The sequence below is a fragment of the Salarias fasciatus genome, chromosome 11 (genome assembly GCF_902148845.1).
Source record: "Salarias fasciatus chromosome 11, fSalaFa1.1, whole genome shotgun sequence".
NCBI classification, from domain to species: Eukaryota; Metazoa; Chordata; class Actinopteri; order Blenniiformes; family Blenniidae; genus Salarias; species Salarias fasciatus.
This window is the reverse complement of record NC_043755.1, coordinates 12910558-12934835: the sequence shown is the minus strand read 5'-3', so window position 1 is coordinate 12934835 and position 24278 is coordinate 12910558. Positions and strand designations below refer to the sequence as shown.

The 24278-nt window shown below is 39.5% G+C and overlaps 1 protein-coding gene across 3 annotated transcripts in view; it reads left to right on the top strand.

The window, feature by feature from the left end:
* Positions 1-24278, top strand: part of LOC115397239 (CUB and sushi domain-containing protein 3-like) — a 228627-nt gene that overhangs the window by 51678 nt on the left and 152671 nt on the right. For all 3 annotated transcript variants that reach the window (XM_030103466.1, XM_030103468.1, XM_030103465.1), the window contains exons 5-10: positions 8647-8893; positions 16982-17094; positions 18293-18370; positions 19824-19911; positions 21351-21475; positions 23042-23163. In XM_030103466.1, coding sequence (XP_029959326.1) covers positions 8647-8893; positions 16982-17094; positions 18293-18370; positions 19824-19911; positions 21351-21475; positions 23042-23163 — 773 coding nt within the window. The remainder of the gene's footprint in view (positions 1-8646; positions 8894-16981; positions 17095-18292; positions 18371-19823; positions 19912-21350; positions 21476-23041; positions 23164-24278) is intronic.

Below are 24278 nucleotides of genomic sequence, written 5' to 3'. Positions count from 1 at the left end.
GGGAGAACATGCAAACTCCACAAAGAATGACTGGGCACCTTCTTGCTATGAGGTAAGAGTGCTTACCACTACACCACTGCCTCATTAAGAAATGACCGCAGTGTTTCACCGAATCAGAATTAGTTTTGTTCTGCTGACTCTTTTCCTTTAGTTTATTTCTTTAATGTAAATTATTTATGTAAATTAGTCTCATTGTTTTTGTTTTGTTATGAAGCATGGAAGAAATTCATATGTAATTGAATAAATTGCATCATTTAATTGCGGACAACTTGGTTTAAGACATTACAGGGAAAAAAAAAACCCATCTGAACATAACAGACGATGTAAGAGCCAAAACTCCCTATCTCAATACTATTCTAACAACCCCCAAAGCCAGCAGAGAAAATTTGCTCATGTCAACTCATTCCATAGTTTGAGGCGAGCAAAATGAAAGTGGCTCCACAGATGTTTGAGAAATGACATGCTCGGAGGAAACACAAAAAAAAAAAAAAAAAAAAAAACTGCAGATGGAGGGTTCCTTTCCATTTAAGAATGGCACTAGCCTTTATTGCCACAGGCCAGAAACATTGCTCCTTTTCAGGCCCGGGCACTGCTTGAGCCACACTCTCTCTCGTCTAAATCCGGGCCGGCTCCTGTACGCGGGCAGATGGTCCTTTGATCTTATTTCCTCAGAGATCCTGCCCTTTCTGCTCATCACCAATTGTTTCACACTAAACACACACCGCAACACAAAATCTCCTCCCAATCCACCGTCCGCCCCCCGCCGTCTCGTAACACCTCCGTCTTTCATCCTGTCGCCCTCTTTTGTTGCCCTCTTTCTCTCTTTCATGTTCCTCCCAGTTCTCCTCTCCATCCGCGTCCAACTTCCAAAGTCCCCGATGTTTGTCGAAGCTCTGTGTGTCTGCGAGTGATGGAAAGACTGACGAACGGAGAAGTGAAGTGCAAAAGGGAAAATCGCTATATTTAAAGCGGGATAATGAAGATGTGTGGTTGCAAATTTGAGTAATATTATACATAATTGCTTAAGCGTGGAATTATCTGATATAAGTGTATTTGCTGTAAAATGTCAACTTGAATTTAATTAAAAGCGGTCACTGCGGAGTTAACCCTCGAGGCACGGATATAGATGGATAAAGTGCTTTAATTTAGTTTCTCTCAGTCCATCTCCATACGATGCAACCCACACAACACAAACTCATTTATTTGTCTTTGCTACAGAGAAAAGTGCAATTCATAACATTGATGGCTTGAAGTGGCTGTGGGCATTTCATGAATTCCATTGCATGACGCCATTATATTACTATTGTGATCAGTGTTTATGAATGAACATCAAATATAAACCCGTGTTTTGGATCTGTCCCTTTGAAGGGTTATGAGACGGAGATTAGGAGAGGTACGTGCTGAAATGGCTTAAATGTTGAGCCAGAAAGATGGACAATAAATGACTGAATCAACCCCACACAGGATGGCAGCAAATGGAGAATTAATGGCTACTCTAATTGTGAGTTACTCCTGCTCCTCCCCAAAGCCCATTTTGATTCCTTCCATTTAAATAGTCTCTGGACATTCATTAAACCGGGCAGCGAGACGGCAAACAGGGACAGCACGGCAACATGAGAATACGCTCTATTGATATACTGTCATTCTTACTGCCAGCCAGCATCTGACAAAACAGAAAATGAAGTCACAGTAAAACTTTGTTGTTTTTTTTTTTTGACGAAAGATTTCGATGTTGGGCGAGTCAATTGGACTAAACACACATCTCTCTCAGCAGTGCCTCTTAAATCCTCTGCATCAAACTGAGAATTTAAATATGAAAATGTGACTTGGACTGAAAAATCTTGCCATCGGCGAGTGGCCGAGTGAGCGCTAAGTCGTCCTCCGCAGTCAGGATTGATGTAAAAATAGCCCAATATCTTCACCAGCAGGGACTGCAAAAAAGATCCTTACATAAAATCTATAAGTGCGTGGCTTGAGAATTAGGTTACAAGTGTGATCCTTTTATATTTAGTTAACATTTTTCTCAAAGATTTCAAAATAACAATTGAGATGAGAGTGAGGGTTCCCGCATTTCGTAAAACAAAAAGAAATAAATCCCATATGCTAATCCCGTATTACAACTACAGCTGTGGAGACAGTTTGCTCATTGAATCATTTCTGTCTTCCCTCATAATTCATTTAAAGTCTGAAATTACTCAGAGATGGTCAGTGTAATGAAATGACCTCCAGCATTATGCACAACGCGAAATGAATCGTATCGCTGCCGACCTGGTGCAGATCCTCACATTCCTCAACCCTATTTAAAGTTTAACATGACTTGCAGCTGAGCAAATGAGAGACTTAATGTAGACACAGCCACTGCTTTTGCATTAACACAGGGATTATTACAAAGGAAAAACCTGAGGTAGTGTAGAAAATTATACATGAGTTCCTTCCCTTCTATCTTTGGGGGTGAATATTTCTAAGTAGAAAGACAAGTGTTGTATATCTGATCAAAGTCAAGGGGAGAGAGGCTTAATCCCTCCTCAAGTAGCATTAGATTGCTGATGCTGGGGATGTAAATGAGCTCAGCTTAAAGCAGTCCTAATCCCCGCCACCATCTTCTTCTTCTTCTTCTTTTTTTTTTAAACGCCACCAACGTTTTTTAAGAGAGAGAGGGAGAGATCATTTTTAAATCCAGAGCATGCTCTAATGATTTGCGAAGCAACACATTGCCCAGCATTCAGTGCGTCTTTCATGTTGCTCAACCTCCTTGGCAAACTCTTACCTCACATTCTTCCATGCATCTCATTGAAGCAGTGCGCGCACTGTATACACGAAACCTGTGAGGCATTATCGAGTTAAAGCCATTTGGAATTTTTAAGCTGCAAAGCGTTTTTTTGCTTCAGACAGCAGTGTGCCTGTGCATGATTTACAGCACTATGCATGGATGCTCCCCAAAGAAATAGCAAAGAAGCCTGTCTCGCTGCCTCTGTAGCACAATGAATTTCTCTAAAGCATCTACCTAATTTCCCTCTGCAATTTGTCTACAACTTTAGACACATTAATGAGTTATAAGTGAGGTTATTATGATTAAATGTGGCTGTGGACATATATCTCATGCTGTCAGAAAGCCCTCTGCTGGAATACTGATGATTAATCCGCAGCACATAAACCACAGAATGACTCGCACCTTTTCTTTTTTTTTTAAGTTGCTTTAAAATCGAAAATATGAAAGTTGCTTCCACTACCACTATCATAGCCACTATTTTCAGAGGATAAAAAAAAAAAGCTTTTCTTCATTACTGGTCACTCCTTTTGCCGTTGCTTCTGTGTGCTACCTCTTGAGATGAATGACATTCGCCAATGATCAGAGCAAATGTCCATCATCATGGAAAACACTTGAGAGAAAATCACAAAGCAGCTTTCCCCCACAGTATCCTATCTTGGTCTTCAAAGATCTGAGAAACAAAAAGGGCTTTCATTTTTGTTTACTGTTTGTGCGAGGAGCTTTTTAGTGCCTTCTCTTTTTTTTTTTTTTTTTTTTCCTCCTCTATGATAATGTCAGTGGTATCATTTTCCACAGTGGCAGTCGTGTGTCCTTTGTGCCTTTTAGTCAAAACCCAGAACATAAACACTGCAGGATGACAGCCTGCGGTTTTTCGCTCAGTGTAGCAACGCACCACAAGGTCTAAGTTAATTTACTTTTATCTACAGCACTGTGTCCTACAGCTCTATGTTGATATTTGATTGATTTATGTATCATGTTTCATCGCATGATGCCTCAAGGCCCTGGCAGATGCCCTGCAGATTCTCAGATAATTGAGCGAGATATATTCCTTTCACGTTGAACAATGTGGAAAATATGGCCAGCTTTATGCCATAAGTGCATGTGCAATTTAGCGAAAGCTTTTATCACACAGTGCTGTAGGGGAGTTGAAGTGTTTAGACTTGAAAAACCTTGGGATATTCAACATTTCTTTTTCTCTTTGGCTGCAGCATTCTTTTTACTTGTAAATTAAGCATCTATAAGATGCTGGCTTGTTATTGCTGGGTGATGAATTGTAATGCATTTTTATTCATCACTGCCAGATGTTTATAACTTCATTTACTGCTTGTGCTTGTACATGTACTCTAAACAGTTGCGTCTTCATTAATTCATGGACCAAGACCATTTTAGTGACACAACCTGGAGTTACAGCAGATATCAATATAACTTGGCCCAATCCATAAAACCCTTTTCGACAACCTTGTTGAAAACACACAGTATCTTGTGTATTTTGCAAAATTGATGCACAAGTCGTCGTCATGTCCAACAGTAACCTCTGTGCTGTAGTCATAAGATCTTCCTGGATGAGTTCTTCTATGCAAGGCTGGAATTTTCATTCATTGTTCGGGTGCTGATTAACCAAAAAAAATCTTTTAAAAGCAGGCCTGGTCATCCAAATTGTAGTTACCTAAATTACCATAAGAAGAGGTATTATTCAGGTACTCTTGCCTTGTGTGAGTGTTATTTTCATCATTCACATTTTAACCACAATTTGTTTCACTATATATAGAACAATTTACCATTTAATCTGTTTTGTCTCTTCTAAAATCATAAGTTGCCACTGAAAATGTAATTAAACTGGCACAATGCACTGACTCATGTCGCAGGAAAACAAAAACAAAACAAATGGCCATGATTGCATTTTTCCTGATTCAGACAATAGAAAATTAATTGTATTAATATCCATGATAATTATTTAAAAATATTGTCCATGTCTTAGAATCTTCTTACAGGGTATCAGCAAAAAATGCAACAATGATCAAAGCGACACCAGGGCTGTATAAAATCAATTTAGAGATTACGAATGCACCACATCTGCATTCTGGGTTTTTCTTGCAGACCAAATGTACATAAATGCTACTATAACTGCTTGCTTCCCGGTTTTGCTTCATTTAGTCCCTAAAAGCAGCTGCGGTGTACGCCGGTGACATTCAGAATAACACTGCTTTAATTAAATGTGGTTTGCACCTGTGTCACCTCCGATAATGTGGCTGGTGACATAGTGCGCTGTCAAAATCTACATTCCACAGCAATTAGAACCTGAAGTTGCTAAGAACTCCCAGTCTGTTGAAGCGGTTGCTCACGTGTGTTTAAACTCAATGACACACGTCACATTTTCTAAATTTGTTTGCCTTCCATTTTTTGGACACTGTACCTTTACTTTTTTTTTTTTTTTTTTTTTTTGATGGGACTCCACTGGCATCTTGTATTCTCATTCTGAAGCACATGATTAGAACTGACCTGATATTTAGCGTTTCTTTAGCTGGTTGCTGTTGTAAGGTGAGTTGATGTGCCTTGAACAGATAGTATGAGTATGCATCATCATCAAATGAATTTGGTTTCATTCCTGAATAAGGTGCTCTAAAATGACCTTTCCATGCTTTGAGTGCTTTTAATGTTCAGCCAGTTTGAGTACAGTCATGTGATTCAAAGTGTCCACAGAAAGGGTCGACTTGTGTTTAAAACTAACACTCAATATTTTTACATTTCCTATGATACTTCTATGTCCAAGCTTGTTTCCTATTTTACTGTACCCTGTCGCCGAGACACTTCTGGAGCACAATAATTCTCACTGACAGCCTCACTACATAATAGACCGCCTAAGTAATATTGAAGGACCCGGCTTTAGAAACGACAGTGGAAAGCCGACTCATATCCTCTATTACCAATTTTACCAGCTTATAGGAGGCAGTGTGTGCAGTTGTGTGTTTGAATTGGATGAGTGAAAGAAAAAAAAAAAAGAAAGAAAAAAACGTTTGTCTTTTGAGCAGGATCCAGCACCGGACCATTATAGCCTTGGCAGATATTGACCAGACACAAAGACTTTGAGACTCCTACTTTCTGGATCAAACAAAACGCTGCCTGAGACAGATGAATTCATTAATAAAAGATATTAAGTTCAGTTTTGACCCTGTATTGTTTTTCCAACAAACCCATGCTAACCTCTGAGAAAAATCTTAAAACTTCTATTTTACTTTACTTTCATTTCAGCTCACGTAGATAAAAGCTTTTCAAGTGTTGTGATGAATCTTGAAAATGAAACACTGAATACTTTAGCTTTTAAGGCTGTAATATTACAGCCATAGATATTGTGGGAGTAACAGTGAAGCGACTCCTACACTTATGATGTTGCAAAAGTAGGATTTACTGAACCTATTGTACTTTATAGCTAGAATAATAAAGTGGAACAGAGGAAAAAAAATCCTTTTTTCTTGTCCAGTAAATGCAGCATTTGTTTGTTCTCCACCATTCACTACGAGAATGCAGATTTAACGACGAGAGTTCAAAAGTCACCATCAGAGTCAACAAAGGGAAAATGTTTATTTTTCTACTGAATTTGAATAAGGGGGAAATTTGAAGCTTCTCTACATGACAGGAAGATTTCAATTTGAGATGGTAAAATTATATTTAAAGGAGAGAAAAGAATAAAGTGTCATTTGAAATTAGATTGTAATAGTTTTTTAATCATAATCCTAATTATAATTGGCTATAACATTAACCAAAACTGCTGAAACCAATTAAATTCAGTACTGGGAATACAAAAGCACTAAAAACACAAGTCATAATCATAACCATAATCGTAACATTACCAACACCTACCATTGTAGGCAATGAACATTTTATTAGGATATAAAAAAAATTTCACTTAGTGTCAAAATTGAAAGTCTGGTGTTTTGACATCAATAAAGAAAGGAGAAAAAGGGATGAGGCAGAATGTATTCCCCAGTGAATAATAGCAGATTATATGTGAACTGTTTAGACAAAGGATGACTAAATCTTGAAGAACCCCTCATGGGAGAGATGGCTCTGACCTCTTAAGATGTTTGTGTCGAGGCTTGCGTTTGGACTTTCCTTCTGACATTTTTACTTTTTTTCTTTTCCACCCTCTCAACCAGTCTTCTCTCTTTCTTTGTTCATTACAGAAGTCCAATGTTCTTCTCATCCTTTCCTCTTGTGACTTTTTTCCTCCTTCCACTTGTCTCTTTTCCATTTTTTTTTCCTTTGTCTTTTCTCATCCTCTACCCAGCACTAGCTTCCCTTCTCATTATCTCTCGCCTCTCCAACACTTCTTTCTTGCTCAATTTGCCTTCATGGTCACAAGGACACTTCACACTGCCCTCCTGTCTGTCATCAAGGTGAAAAAGTAATACAGCTCCTCTGGTCAGATTCTGGAGCTCTTGATATTGGATTAATTTCAACCGAAATTAATCCAAATCCTTCAGTTACCCCCTTTGAAATGTCATCTTAGATTTATGGGGGGGAAATATATTCCTCACCCAGGGTTAGATTTGAATGTGGAATACTGTGACTATAAACAGAATCAAATCATATTTCCTCTCACTTTTGTGTCGAGGGCTGCTTCCATAGAACACACCAGCCTACACCAGGCCTGTCCTTGGTGTCTCCTGCAAATGAATGTCTACCCTAAACATGAATCATGCATGTATGGACAACATCGATGTCTCCCAAACTATCAATTTCCCATCTCTTCCCACCCTGTAAAGACTTTGATCAATTGCCGTACTTTCAGCTCGTGTGTCAAAGGACATGCATCAACCTAACTAGCAGCTCTTTTTCTGCCCCCTTCATCTTCTTTTGAATTTTATACATCCACTTCCTTGTTCCTTGACCAATCGTGTAATGCAGCATACAGGAATGTTCCAAGGCTGGCAGCTCTGACAGCCCTGAGTTTGAGCGCTGAGCCATCAAAGGTTTCGCCTGGCACAGCTGAGTGTCACATATTAGTCTTAAATGATGTGAAAACTGTGAAAGCCCTGCCATCATTAGAATTCTTCAGGGAGGAAAAAAAAAAAAAACGGATACAGGGATAGAGGGGAGGGTAGTGAGTAATAGTAGAAATATAGGAGAAGGCTCGGAAGAGAGGAATGGGTAGATATCAGAATGGGGGTGGGGGGGTGCTGAAGCAAAGGGAAGGAGAGCAAGCCGGTGTTATGGTGGAGTGTATTAGCATTCAGATGATGTGCCGTGCTCCTCACATTTAAGGGGGGGAAAAAAAAAACACATTATAAGTCACTGTTTATCACCATTTGTGTATGTCTTGTAACATGAGGGGGCTCAGAGTAAACAATGATGAATTACCGGCTCTCGGTTGGAGAGAGGGGGGGAAAAGGGAGCATCTCACATAAAGAAATATTCATGACTGATTCCCTTGCATGGAGACTGCAGTAAAGTAAGCTGTGACAGAATGAGCACACTGTTAATTTGTAAATTGGCCTGCCAATTGCCACTCGTGAAAGCCTCATGATTCTTGTCAGTGTAAAGAAAACACAAGCAACCTTTTAATTTTGTGTTTGATATCATTAATGCTCCCATAATCAGGCAGGATTTTGTTGAAGAAGTTGGACTCCACAACGTGTGAATGTGTGAAAAACAAAATCGTGTTGGAATGGCCCACCCGCCTCGCTGTGCAGCTCCAGTGTTAGACTGTCTGTGGTTTGCATTTATCCGAGGGGACAGGAACATAATGTTTCATGCCTCTAACCACTTTTTCCCAAATGCTGAACTTTGAATAACATGTCCGAAATAACCTAGGGACCCCTTGTCTGTCTTGCCACCCCTAATCCCCTTTACCCTGTTTTTTCTTTGGTGACTGACAGCGGAGGACACGTGCGGCGGCACCCTCAGGGGCTCCAGTGGGCTCATCTCCAGCTTCGACTTCCCCAGTGGTGACTCCTCGGGCCCCGGCGGGGGTGGAGGTGCCGGAGGCCTTGGGAGCAGCGGGGAGTGTAAATGGACCATACTGGCGGATCCGGGAGACACCATCTCCCTGGTTTTCACAGAATTCCAAATGGAGGAGAAGTCAGATTACCTGGAAATAGAAGGATCAGAACCACCAACCATATGGTGAGTTGACTTGTGAAAAAGGGAAAAACTAGTTCTCCAGACATGTTTCTGCTGTGATCGGAGTGTATGCACAGTGTACCTTACTTTCAAAAAGCAGTTACTTCTCCCAAAAAGTGACAGAGTTAGTCACTGAATTACTCTACAGTAAAAGTAACTAGTTATCAGGGAAAGTAAACATTGCATTCATTTTTTTTTTCAAAGTTTAAACATGTTTAAGAATTTGAATTTTTTTCCAAGCATGCTTCACTGGCCAGTTTCAGACAATAGAACAGCATGAACAGGTGCCTACATAGAGCATTTAATATTTACTGCACCTCAACAGGCTGCAGCTGGTAGACATACCATTCTTCAAGTATAGCCACGCCTGGCCTGCTATCATCTTCTTCACTATGACCACATTTAATGGTCGGTAACGGTAACAGCATTGTACCGATGGAAGTAGTAATTAGTTAGAACTCCTGTTCCCGAAAAAAATAGCGCCATTAGTAACACTGTTATTCCCATCAGTGTGTGTGTGTGTGTGTGTTAGTGTGTGTGTGTGTTGTTGACAATTAATGTAAATGTGGTCTTGTGTAAAATGAGGTTGTATTGTAGGAAAGCAAGTGGCGTTTTCACAATTGATTGCACAGCAATGGCCCAGTTTACGCCGGTGTTTTTTCCAATCGGACTGAAAACAATGTAATCAAAGCATCCATATACATGGACGCCACATAAAGTGATCCATGTTCAATCCTCGTATACGCGGACCCGAGGTGAAGCAGATTATTCAGCCTCTCTGACATGCACAAAAAGTCTCTCTCCCACTTACCAGGTTCTGATCTCCAGCTTTTGCAGTCAGCAGTCTTCAGCCCCGAGCAGAGTGTTTTAATCTGCTTGATATCTGCTCAAATAGTGTTCAAACATCTCCATGACACGCTCAATGGCGAGCGCTCCGCCGGCCGGCCTGCGCTTCGCCGGCCGGCGGGGCTCCGCACAGCTGGCTGGGCCCGATCCACTGGTCGGCCTCTGCTTCGCCAGCGGGGGGCCGCTAGCACCGCCGGCCAGTCGTGGCCCGCCGGTCGTCCACCACGGAGCTCTTTGAACAACTCGCTGTTGCACAATTTGCGGTCATCTCACCGCTCAATGCTCTTTCAGGGTTTTTATTATGAAGTTTTTTTTCAACCATCGTCCTGTTCTTGTGCTTGAGTTAGACTTTCCTAATTCCTGGCTACTGCGCACATAATGGCGTCACTGCGTATGAGGGGAACGCATGCACGGGATGAGTAATCCTCCCAAAAAACACGGTTCACGGCCTGGCACTTTTTGTGAGGCACGAGCCAGTTATTGATCGGTGTAGACTACCTCGTACAATCAGATCCGAAGTATAATCTGCTCCAAGTGAGACGGAGCCGCTCAGGTGTTTATATGACACATTTACAGTCCGCTCCACCTTAAAATTCAATTATAAGGAGGATTTTTTTGACCCATGTAAATGCGACTAATGTGGGTTAAATTCTGTCAAATATCTGCAAAAAGAAACTAGAGCTTTTTAGTATTCTAGTAAAATTCTTCCCATGGTCTTTGTTCTGTTTAAGAAACTGCTACCAAATTGAATATAAACCTAAATCTCAGAGACATTTTATTGCAGTTGGTTCATTTTCTGAGTATGTACTCATTTTTTATTGAAAAGTTTTAAAAAAAAAGTCATAAATTAGCAGAACAGTATTTCAGTTGGGGCATAAAGACCAAACGGTATAGCTGTCAAAGTACATAAAGTAAAATATAAACTCAATAAAGCAACGTATGGAGAGACAAATACCTAGAAATACTGAGAAATATCTAGGTTTCAAAAGAAGCAATTAAGGAAAAAATAACTAAATGATTTAATTATGAATGGAAACTGGTAGCAATAAAATATTATTCAAACAGTGGGAAGAAATAACCAATCTATCCTTGGTACCTTGGTGCTGTTTTTATCATAAAAACCACAATAAAACAATGATCCCTGGGAAAAAAAAGGGGGATTTGCATTGTAGATTTCATGGGTCATGAGATTTGTACTTGTTCTCAGAGCTCACATTGAAACAGAGCCGTATTACCTGAAGTTGTTGTGTTGGTCCTGGTAAAAAAGGTGTTTGCCAGCGTGTTGTGCACATTTTCAAGACTTCTTAAAAATCAGCGGCATGGATTGGAAACTGATAGAACACGCCTGTCCACAATACAAACAAGCCTTTAATGCATTTTCATGGAGAGCGGCAGGCAGGAAGATTTTTAAATACACCTCATGCTTCTAAGTGAATTAAATCGATTCAATGACATTCTTTGTTGCATAATTCAATTTACAAATAAATCGCAATTTTACAAGGTTTTGTTTGAAATGCAGCCTCAACACGGTTCAGTTTGTCTTCCTGCATTAGGGCTGATATTGAAGTCATTTTCAGCTGAAACCAGAATATCTGAAATGAGTTTAACCCCTAACCTTCACTCTAAGGTTATTCATCTCCTTTGCGTGCTGTGCGGATGGGAGTATCAGCCCACTTTATGTGATCCTGCCAGGCATTAATTATAATTGGCTGGAAGAACCTCCAATCAATCAGGGAGCTACAAGCTCTGTTGTCCCTGCGAGTTGTCATTCGGAGTCAGGGGGAGAGAGAGAGGGAGGCAGACACTGTGTCAGTGAGAGACCGAGGCGAAAGGAGAGGTGCTCCGAGTGTGGCGAAGACTGCTAAGTATTGTATGTTGACGTAGTTGAGAAGAGTGTGACAGAGAGCCGATAGAGGATGACACTGATGTGTTTTGACAGACCATCAGGTAACCCCCCCTCTCATAGGTATGAGAGCTCAGGAATTAACTCTTTCACTGACACAAGTGCATTTTCCATAAAGCTTCGAAGCTGGCACTACCCTTTGTTTTAAGTTGTGACAAAGCAGTTTCGTGTAATATGAACAGTAAACTGAGACATTATTGCTGAATGCAGGTTTTTTTTTTTTTTGTTATTGAGAGATGATTTTAGTGCTTTGGACATCTAGCAAGTCTGCAATGTTTTTTTATATTTTCTTCAGCAGCAAATAAGGAAACAGTGTAAAACTGGCTGCTTGTTTTTTTTCTAATCAGCTGGTTGCAAACTCACAACTCGAAGCCCTAAATTCCTCCGTCGTGTTTGTGACTTGTCCTTCCAACACATTGCAATCTATTTTTTTGCAGGAAATTGAATTGGAAGAAATTAAGGTATCACCTCCTATAATCACCAATTGCTTGAAATGTTTTCCATGCAGTGTTTTGCTTTTTTGAATGTATTTTTGTTTATACCTGTTTAAATGTCCAGTTTTGAGAGAATGGATAACAATTTGAAATCTCAAAAAATGCCATGTTAGGGGGTTTTCACAATTCTTTCGATTTGCATTTTAATGCATGCTATTTAATGTTGATTATGATTAATTAATATTTTTCTTTTGTTGCCGATTACATACTTATGTCTAGTTTCTCACAGACAAGCATTATTATTATCCATGTTACACCATTTACTGTTTTTAACCAGGTTAAAACAGTTTCAGAAATATTTAAGAAGCACAACTTTGTCCTCTAAAAGATTTTTCATGTGTGTTTAGTTGTCAGCGCACATCACTTTTAGTTGTTCAGTGATGTTATCGTATGTCACCGAAATGTCAGACACTGTCAGACAGAGTTTTGGCTTTAAGCACCGCAAACCAAATGGGAGCCAAGTGAGCTTGAGTGCTGCAAGGCCACAATATTAAAGGAATATGGCTTCAACTTTATCTGGTAAACAAACACATTCACACCAAATGAATCTTCCATACACATAAAACTCATCGCTATCACTCGCTCTCTTTTTATTAATGTTTCCGACATGCACAAGGCCAGCTAAGCTTTAAAACACCCTAACATATAGCACTAGCTGCAGGTGCAGACAAGAAAACTGTCAATTTACCCTTGGAGGTTTTACAGCTGCCGTGGTGGAATGACTGACAGCCTGGCAAGTCAAATTCTGCTAGATTTAACTTGTTCATTTTCTTCAGGATTTGAAGTGTGATCCAGCTTAACCTGTTATCCCTGCTCAACCTGTCTCATTGCATTTTGGTATTAAGTGACACAACACACGACTGAAATACAAATAAAAAGTTGCACATTATGAATTGTTAATCCCAAAGTCCAAAAAAATATAAATGACTAATGTCAAACTAGCTAACTGCATTCATTCAGCTCATTCAACCAGAAAACCAATCCCAGGTCACTAAATCTCCACGTTATAGAAAATTCAAAGCCATGGGGTGAAATATGTTATTTTTTCTGACTCTTTAATGGCTTTTATCCTTTGATCAATTGAAGATTTCTATCAGATCTCCACAAATTATTTTATTGATTTCATTGTTGTCAGGCTGGAGAAGGCTGGTGTGAGGCTACACATCAATCACTGTGAAAAAAAAAAAAAAAAATATATATATATAAAAAAAAAAAAAACAATGTACAAAAGCCTTGAACACTCCAGCTAGGCCTCGAACAGCAGTTCTTTGTTATTCTTCTGACCTTCTATGTCATTGCTCAGACGAGTTGTAGATTATACGTCAGTCATTACTTGAGAACTGGACCCACATAAATCAAGGGTGTTGGAGGCAGTCTTTATATATATACTCTTGGAAATCTGGCCAGCCTAGGTTTTTGTTTTTGTCTTTACAGTATTGTTGTTCTTTTCACCGACCTCATTCAGTTTCATAGCTCCCTCCACCCCCGACCCACCTGGTTAGCAGTTGGTTCTGCGTGAAGCAGATATATTTAGAAACCCGAGATTTTAGTTGTTGTTACATCACCAAACAATTAAGGCAGATTTTTTTAGGTTGCTTCACTGAATACAAACAATCATTTTTCACCAGAGGGGCTGAATGGTTGTCAGAGGAAAATTACAATTTTCAAAGGCGCTTGAAAGCAAGAGGTGCCCTGCAGCTAAATTACTTACTTTAACTAAATCATCATGTGTATTATATTCAATGTCTCCATTCTGGGATTCTTTATTGATCTTTCCTCACAAAGAATCTTCCCAAAAAGCTCTGCTTTGAAAGCCTTGGTTTTGTCAATCTGGGAAGAAATTAATATTTCGTTTCAGGAGGTGCTGGTTATAATGCCAACGTGTTCATTGTTCTCGGTAGCCACTGTGATCACGGTGTAGCAGGAGGGGGGAGACATCATTGGATTCTTTCTTATCTCATAAAACATTCCTTCAATTATCCTTCAATCCCTTGTGTCAGATTCTATAAAACAGAGGTAGGAAGAGAAGACAAATTCACCTAGCCCTATCTTTTTGACATGTAAGAAGTGATCATTCATTATCTATGGCGCACTCGCTCCGAGCTCGCCTCTCTGTGAAAGTAAGTACAGACGCCAGAGATTTCGGCTTATCGCTTTGGCCTCGGGGCCACACTTGGCCACAGTCCCTGCACACTGGGACTCGTTAGGTTGGTATTTTGATGAGATTGCCGTGCACTCTTCAACCTCCCATCCTATCAAATCATGCACATTTCACTTTGAGAACTCCACGAGAACCCTCTCGTATGCCCAGCAAACCTACGTCAAAAGACATCCACCAATAGCCCACGAGAAGCCACGAAGCAACGATATGAAGCAAATTAAAACTTGGATGAAGCCAAGCACATATGGAACGGAGCCCTCGTGCCAAGGAGTAATCTCCAAAAAGCCACACAGCATATCTATGAAGGAACAAATACAGTCTGAGTCAGTCTGCAAGAGGCAGAGTGGCAGTGAGAATCCATTTTTTCCCCCACTGGACTCTCTCATCTTTTGTCACTCAATAAGGCGACAGTAGACATCACTTTCTTGTTCTCATTTGATTTGCAGAAACTGGCGTCCCAACTTTCCAATTAATTAACTTATGTTTATTACAGTCAGATGGTTGTGCTTGTGATGTGCATATATATATATATATATATATATATATATATATATATATATATATTTTTTTTTTTTTTTTTTTTTTTTTTTTTTTGAAAAGCAGTTGTGAATTTGGGGAGACAAAAAAATAATGCACTTCTTACTTTGCTTGTTATTTGTGAAGGTACTTTTTAACCATATAGCTCAGTCACAAACTGTCAAAATTTGGGGGGGGAGGAAACCCTTGGCAAGCTGTACATTAATTTTTAATGAACTGCAGGAAGTGTTTCCTCTCTGTCAGCTTTCAATCTAAAAACACATCTGTGTTAATTACATCCCTGCCCCTGAATGTTGGGATATCCACCTCTGAGTGCGCTGGGCATCGCAGCAATCCCATTATAATACGCTGCCTATTGTTAGCTTTGTGCTCTCATTACGTTATGCTGCGGAGGGACTGTTGCATGGCCGCTATTGCATAATCTAAAAGAGTGGTTTGAGGCGCATTGATGCAAATTCACCCAGTGGAGTAAATCCTTAGTAAGGTGTCATTAAGCCCTTATTTAGTGTTAATGGTGGATCATGTTTCACTTCCTCTGCTACGCTTTGCCCTTGTGACAACAATATATTTACCTCGGCTAGCTTTAAATATGTCCCATCACTACTCTGGAACTTGGAGGCTGCTTGTTACTTCCAGATAGGTACAGTTTTATGACGACAATCCATTTTCTTTTTGGCTTCCAGAGGATATCGTTCCATAATTTGTAGCTTTTTGCTACATGATACACAGAGGGAGTGTCTTCCACTTCCTCCACCTGAAGGCTGTGCTTATTCATTCAGCCCGTATATTGGTGTCATTAGCATTTTATCAATGACGCAACGAGCGAAAAGGTCAACTTTTGTGTGAAAATCAATTACCTCTTAACTCCCCTCTAGGAGCTGCCATCATCGCCCCTTGTGATGGATAATTTGGTTTAAACAGATCAGTACTCAAAATTTGCATTTAGTCTGCTCATCAGTTAAAATAAGGTATGTGACAGGCAGCATTGGAAACATGCTTCACCGCGAGGTGAGAAAGTTCCCGTTCGAACAGCTGGATGCCTTTGCTGTAATCAAAATAACGAAGTCTCAAATGTCAAGAAGACGTATTGTTCTGATGTATGTTCTTTACTCCGGTGGCCGCAAACTGGAAAAAGTCAGTGTCACATATGTTTCTCTGCAGCGGCGTCTTCCTGTCTCATCTGTTTTCGCTAACTGCCAATTTTATTTCTTTCATTTTGCCCTTATCTCTCTGCCCCTCAGGTCTCTCTGTGGTAAATGCCAAAGAATTACAAAGAAAAGTAACCTTAACACACGAACGCATACAACAAAAAAAAAAAAAAAAAAACATTCACGTGGGCGGGCACGCAAGCTCAAAGTTTGTACTTTTTCTTTTCTCTTCTAATAAACGGAGTCTATTTGGAAACACAGGGCTCAATTTGCACCGTGCTCTTTTTCAGTCTCTCCCAAGCCACTGTTTAATAGCTACAATGGCCTTGTGCTCTATTGACTGTGGTATGACAGGGAATGCAGAGGTGGGATTGCAAAGCAATAGAAGCGAGAGAGAGAAAAAAAAAAGGAGCTGGTTAACCAGACAAATGAGAAGGCCCCTGGCAGCTTTAAGTCTCTTCGATTATCCAGCGCCCTCGATGCCGCGGCCACGTGCTGAACGAAAGCTCTGATCTAAAACCAGACGCGGACACAGACAGATAAAGTCAGGTTGCACACAGAGACTTTGAGTCACACAGACACGTTGGCATCACGGTTACCACACACAGCATACATTTGTTTTCTGTCTTCCTTCACAGATTCTTCCATCCTTGTTTAAAAACTGTGTGAATGAAGTTAGAGTCAAATCGGTATTTTTGCACGACTGGCCTTCCTTGTTAACATGAATCCTTATTGTTGGAAATTAAATAGTTATATATATATAAAGAAAGATTTAATTGAGTCAGTTTATTTTGCTTGCTAATATTGATTGTGTCTCAAATGAAGTCTTGACATTTCTTCCTGAGATTCTCATCCACTGATTTTTCAGCTGTATTAATGTTGTGTTTTCTGTTTTCAATAACGGGAGCAGATGAGGGGAAGTACACGGGAAAAGCTGAAGAGATGAACTAAAGTCAAAACAGATTAAATGTGTTTTCCTTCTTTTTGATTCTTCACGCTCAGGCTTACTGGAATGAATATTCCAGCACCCATCATCAGCAACAAAAACTGGCTACGGTTGCATTTCGTGACAGAAAGTAACCATCGCCACAAAGGCTTCAGGGCTCAGTATCAAGGTAAGACGTGGCTCTTTCATTTGCATGTTATAACAGAGGATGCCCCTTACTTAAGCGGAAAAGGAAAAACACACTGTAATTGCAAAACATTTTTTGATCTTTGCTAACTGAATATTAAACAGTTTGATTAATACCCTCTGTAGAGGGCACCGAGGCTTTTCCTGCTTGAAACCATTGACTTCAAAGGACCCTGTTAATCAAATATTTGAAAGATAAATACAGTATATACTTCCCCCTTGGAAAAATTCTGCTCTGTTCCCCTCAACAATTCATTACCCTGACATTGTTCTGTGGCACGACTTTAAAGTCGGTGCATGTGCTGTATATAGTCTCACTCGAATCCTGGCCCTCAGCCAGATAGAAACCCTGCGACTTCATGGTAAACACTTGAATAAAAACCTGGAGTAACAGGCATGATGAGCACTTTACAGTGAATTGAGTCATGAACACAGCTACACAGAAATCCCCCCTTTCCTCATTTGTTGCAGCGTATTACTGTGAAGTAATTAAAAGAAATTGCAAAAGCTACTGGCAAATGATTCCAAGTCAAGACAAGCGCTTACAGATTTAATTAGGAAGTATACTTTAGAGCATATAATCATCATCTGGTCACAAAATCCACTCACATCCTGTTTGTTTAACACCTTAGAATAACCAGTTGACCTACTGGGTGGCTCAGAGGAGAGCCCAGCGTTTTAAAATTCAAGTAGCCTTGTTTTGCGTGATACACAACTTATTGCTGTCGGCTCTTCTATTGATGACAGCCGCTTGCATCACCTGGCTTTTGTTTGCAATCTGGCCCCAACTGTGTTTAATTAGTACGTCTTAAGATAAGCACCATCGCAGTCCCTTGGCTGTTTTTTTGATTCTTCCTAGGATTTTTTTTCCCCCTGAAACTTCTGACTGTTTAATCTGCCCTCACCGATCGATTCCCATCAACTGTTTTGAGATGTGGGAATTACACAAACAGACAGGCACTGAAAACTAGTTGAAGTTTTATCAAATAACTAAGGTTGAGCCTCAGGGATATGTCATAGTCATTGGACTTGTTGCTTTATGGAAAAGGATGCACAGCAGTAACAATGACAGCCTGATGTTCTTCACAAGACAAGAGAAAGAAACACTTGTACTGTATCTTCTCACATCTAATACTGTAACTTCTTTTATCTAATGAACTCTTTCTATTGCTCTCGACCAGTGAAAAGCTCTGGAGAGCTTAAGTCCAGAGGGGTAAAATTATTACCAGGAAAGGACAACACTAACAAACTGTCTTTGAGTAAGTCTTTTATTTTTCTTATGCAACTGTTTTCATTGTTTGAATTTTTATTTTTGTTTGTGGAGAACTTGTGTTTTGAGTTTTTGTTTCTTCTTTTTGTCTTTTTTTTTTTTTTTTTTCTTTTTGCTGCATCATTCGATGAAGGAATTAAGCTACAGTACTAGATTTTGCAGAAGTGCAGTCTCTTTCTTTCTGATGACCTCTCCCTCCCTTCACTGTACTGGACATCCTACCCTGACAGAATGAATATAGTTTGATAAACTTCAGTCGGAAGAAACTCCCTCAGTCTGATTTTACCCTGTTTGTGTGGCACATAAGATTGATGCTTAGATTCATACACGTGGAAGTAGTCAAGGCTGAGTGACCGCTCACTTGTCGGGTGATTTGCGTGCTCTTCAGAAAGGAGTGAATGCATTTTAATTGCTCGTGGAGTTGTCATTAACATAAATCTGGAACACAATTCCCTTTAGCTCAACAGTGTGCTGAACACTTTGATAATAACAGGTTGTAATCTTTATTACCTTCTGTGTCATAGCCGCAGCATTGCATGAGACATGAATAATGCACAGGACATAATCTCCACGAGACAATGCCGTATATCACTTAAAAGACTGAAGGAAGGCTTCATAAGCCTTGTGGATTTATTGCATATAACTCAACACATGACTGTATTGTGATTTTGCAGCAATTAGTTTAAAGCTGATTAACTTTCTGGAAGACTTAAAATGAATAACACTTGCTGGGAGAGCTTCTCGTATGAATATAGAAGAGTTTGTGTGTGTGTGCATGTTGATGTTCAACTGGAAAAAAAACTCTAAGAAAACCTCTAATATAACAGCACATATTTCACAAATTTCCGGAGGATGCAGCCTTTGATTTATGACTAATAATGTGAGTAAGATGAGCCTTTTTAAAACTGCTTTTCTTCTTCATCGAAGCCATCTTTACATTTGTACCACAGTCGAGGCAATACTGAATATGAAGCACATCTCTGAGGCATTATCTAGTGCACTTAAATTGTTATTATGTAGGTAGAGTCTTACTGAGTGATTGTTGTTGCTCTTGCAATTCAGAGTTGAAGGTTATTTAATCCTCTTAGTCCCCATTGGGCCAAAATAGATTTTTCCTCTAGTTTGTTTAGCTCGGGTAAGAGAGCTGCATTTACCCTTGGTGCTCACACCGATATTACAAAGCGCGAGTGTGAATTCAGTTCACAACAGCGCTGAAAAATAACGTTAATAGTCTCTGACATCTACAGATGACGTTGAACTGTCAAATGTCTCACTGCTGGAGTCCCGGAGCTCAATTGTTTCCAATCATACAGTACTTTTTGAGCTGGCAGAGTTACTATATTTACTACCAAGGTGCTATTTCTTTTCTTATTTTTTTTTGTTTTTTTTAATGGTGGTGTCTCTCTCTCACTGAATTGTTGGTTCTGCTCTTCTCTGTGTAGTGAATGAAGGAGGAGTCAAACAGGTGTCTAATTACTGCCCTGACCCAGGGGAGCCAGAGAATGGCAAACGGACTGGCTCTGACTTCAGGTAAGCTGATGTTCCCACAGGAATAAAGATGCTCAGATGTGTGTGTGAAATCGAAAAGTTAGCAAGAGCAAGAATTGTTATTTGAAAGATATTACTATGAATCATCTAATAAATCATTACACCAATTTCTTTCACATGATTACATTTGAAACTGTTTGTCTATCACAGTTTCTCAAGTAATAATGTGCATTGTAGACTGTTTTTATCCAGCCTGTGTTCTTCGGCTCTTAATGAGCACATGTCAGTGTTCTGTTCTGTTTGTGTTAAATACATGAGACACTTCCTGTCGAATGATAAATGGATTTCACTGAGATATTGCTTTTCCACTGCTTGAGCAGTTCCCAGAGTGCTTTACACTGTTAATCACATTCATCCATGCACACACACACATTCACTCACACCAATGGAGGCGACTGCCGTGCAAGGCACTCAGTCCATCCATTGGGGGCAATTTTGTTTGGTGTCTTGCTCAGGAACACTGGACAGGGAGGGAATCGAATCAGCAACATTCCGACCCGCTCTACCATCCCAAAACAGTGACGGGTTTCAGGAATCAAGAAGAGACATGGGGAATTATCCATTTTCTAATGTATTTTTTTTTATTAGTAATAAATTATTAACAAACTACAAATGCCTGTAATATAGTGGTATTCTGGAGCAACAGTGTCTTGAAGTGTCTTTTCAGGCATTTAATTTGACTCATGCTTGAGTTAAAATTTTGCAATATGATCTGCTTCACCAGTTCTGAAATACTTCACTACTTTTTGAAGTTGCAATTAAGAAAGACAACAACTTGAAGTGTTATTTGAAATATTAATCCTGTTTGCTCTGCATGTTGGTAGCCCATAATTACATTTTTCTATTAGTATAAATTCCCGTTGTGTGGTTCTATTTATTTCTCATTGTGTGAAGTTTGTACTTTATACTTGTATACCTGAAAAATGTGCTTTAGATATTTGCAGGAACATTGATTCACCTAACTGTTAATAACATTAGAATTAAACGTCGTTTCTTTTGAAATATCTAATATGCTGAGTAGTTTTTGAGAGGAAAGCTTTGTCTTTTGTTATTCTTGAAAGACTGAACCTTTTGTTGAGAGAAAACTATTCACCATACATGTATTGGATTTTTTGATCACAGGAAAAAAACCACTAACTTGTAACCTTTCACCGGTCTTGATTTAGTTATGCTTTGATAAATGATAAATACATTGTAATTCACACTGTTTTCATCCTTTCCGAGTATTAAAACTGAGCCAATTTTGCCCGGTTAGTTACGTGCTCCAGATAAATGCACTCTGAAGTCCTCGCACACTTGAGTCTGTGGCTCTTTGTCCACAGATGAGGTGAAATAAATAATGAATTTAATATTTTGTCAGGAGTCATTTTCGAAGAATTGATTGCTTTTTCAGCCGTTAATGGTGTTTGTTATCTCCTCAGCATCGGAGCAACTGCTCAATTTACCTGTGATGAAGACCATGTGCTGCAGGGTTCCAAAACGATTACCTGCCAGCGCGTAGCCGAAGTCTTCGCCGCTTGGAGCGACCACAGACCCGTCTGCAAGGGTGAGCAAGGCTTCAGGAGAGCTAATAAAACAGTTTGATTAAGGCAGTGCCTCTGGATATAGGCTCTATGCAGATAGAGGAAAGTTCATTTCTGTTAATTATGTATGAAGGCTTCTGCAGCAGCACTTTTACTTTTCTATTCCAAAAGGCTCTGCATGTTTTTCTGTTTCTCATAATACCTGGAGCACCTTTTAAAAATGTGATTAATGGAAATGCAGCTAATAGACCTTCTCTCGGCTTGTGCAAACAATATATTACCTTTCAGCCATATTACAATGCAGGAGTTATTGCTCTGCCTTCTGAGTGCACAACCATCAATATTTATTGTGAGTTTCGATGTGATGTTTCGTTTAGTTAAGTTTAGTGAAGATTTACAGCATATGTCCTGCATAAATCAATATCTGTCTGTATAGATAAAAGGTCCAATTTCCTAATAAAGTATCAGAGATAGTTTTAATTAGAATTGAGATTTGATCTGTACATCACTGTACCAAAATAAAGATTAATCGTGTAAATGGATGAATTATAACATGTATAAACTATGATCCATCTGAATCAGAAACATCTAATAAGCCATAAACCCAGGGTTACACTAACGTAGTAAGAGTGAAGTAACACATTACACTTAAAATATCTATAATTAAATTACTTTACTGGCCTACAGTAACACACTTTGCACCAATACGGTTCTTGTTTTCTGTACAAAACCCTGGTGCTCCGTCTCTTTTTGATGCTCCAAAAAAGCATTATTCCACATCACTTGATGCTCCGCCCCTCAGTCTCAAGACTGAGTAGAAATGAGCTGAAACTTCCCAATATACACCACAGCTTCTGAGGTCCGGACTGCTCCATACTGATCAGCTGCACCCTGGTCCTTCTCACCACCAGTCACCACCACTCATCAGTCAAATACTTGTCATTGCCCTTTTCTTCTGTAATATCATCTATAGATTACAGTATATACATAGTTTTATAATTCATTAACGGGTTCAAGAGTTTGTGACTTGGCAACCAATCTATCTCTCTCTCCATATCTCCAGAAAATTTTCTATTAGTTGCATTTCCTGTTCCCTTCTATGGTTTTAAGTGCATTTCTGTTTTATGTTTATAAGATAAAATCACCACAACTTTTTTGTATTTTATTGACCATTTAATTTTTTGTTTGACACAAATCTAAAGAAAAGCTGGTTTGGTTTCTAGAAGAGGAAATTTTTTCCCCTCATGCTTTCAATAGCCTGTGTTATGAGACCTGTGTGCCTATTTGTTCCCACAGATCGGATATTGATCTTTCCTGTAGTTTTAAATTATACAATAAACACTGTGTGGACAGGATAAGTAATGATATGGCTATGATGTTTCGCCACACGGTGAATTAGGAAACGGTAAAGTAATAAGTAGTGAAATTACTTTTCAAAAGCAAAAAGAAGTAATCTCATTACAATTTACAGAAGTTGTAACTAGTAACTGACTTTTGAGTAACTTCCCTAACACTGCGTAAATCTTTGTACAGTGTTGTGAAGTATTTATGCTTTGTTTCATCTTCACATTTGTTTTCTTTGATTGCAGTGAAAACATGTGGGTCAAATCTTCAGGGACCTTCAGGGACTTTCACATCCCCCAACTTTCCAATTCAATATGAGAGTAACTCCCAGTGCGTGTGGATCATCACTGCCAGCGACCCCAACAAGGTGGGTTTCACTGAGTCAATTCTGTGTCATATGGTGGAGGGAACAAGCATTTTGTGCCACATATTGGTAAAATACATGGAGAGGTTGTCTCTATTGGATAAACACTTCTTTTTTTTCCCTTTTTTTTTTTTTTTTGCTGAAAAGTATTAACCCAGTTTGGATTGTGACCATTAAAGCTAGGGTTGGCGATTTGAATGAGATACATTTTTTTAAATACTGGTTAAAATGATCTTTATGACCCGATAGGAAACAATTCATAGCGTGTTCTTAAAGTAGTTTGGAAAATATCCGCTATCTACAGCAGGAGTAAAACGGGAAAAACAGCAACCAATCGTCTTGACGGGACACCTTTTTTTAAACCAATCAAATCCCTTCGCCGTTCGACCTGCCCCCTGCGCGTACATGTCAATGGCGTGCACTGACCCTGGTTCAGTGCGCGCGTAGAAGAACGGAGCGTCGTTGCAGAATGGCGGAGAAGAATGTTTGGGGCTTTACTTACCGGTGAGTGCAACATAACTTGGAGTAGTCCAAATAAAGAGAAACGAAGAAACGAAGCGCTGAGGACAGGTTACGCCAGGAACGCATTGGACCGGAAGCGCTGCGCGCACCGCACGCACGTCTCCGCGTCTCCGCTCCCAACGGAGCTCCTCCAATGGGGTGAGAGCTGGGCGGAGCTGGGCGGAGCCTTGGGGAAATGCTACATTCGTGCTACATGCTGGTTTTCCAAGATCGCCAACCCTAGCTTTAAGTGTAATTCAAGCCATATGAAGTTATGTTTGCAAATTAACAATATTTGAGATTGCATTGCACCTAATTAAATAGAATTAAAGCAGAGACATTAAAACTGTTGTTGCTCTGTTATGCCCCTTATATATTTTAAAACAGCAAAAAAATATATATGACTTATTAGGAAGCATTGAATGTGTTATTTGTGATTTTCTGCAAAAAACAAAAAACAAAAAACTAACATACAATATAAAAAAAATGTATTAAATTCATTTAAAATACCTTTTTAAAAAGTTTCTGGATTTTTTTTGACTAGGTTTTTTTTTTTGTGAAGATCTAGCTGTTAAAGTTTTTAGATGCAAATATGTTTCTCAAGATTCGCAACACCA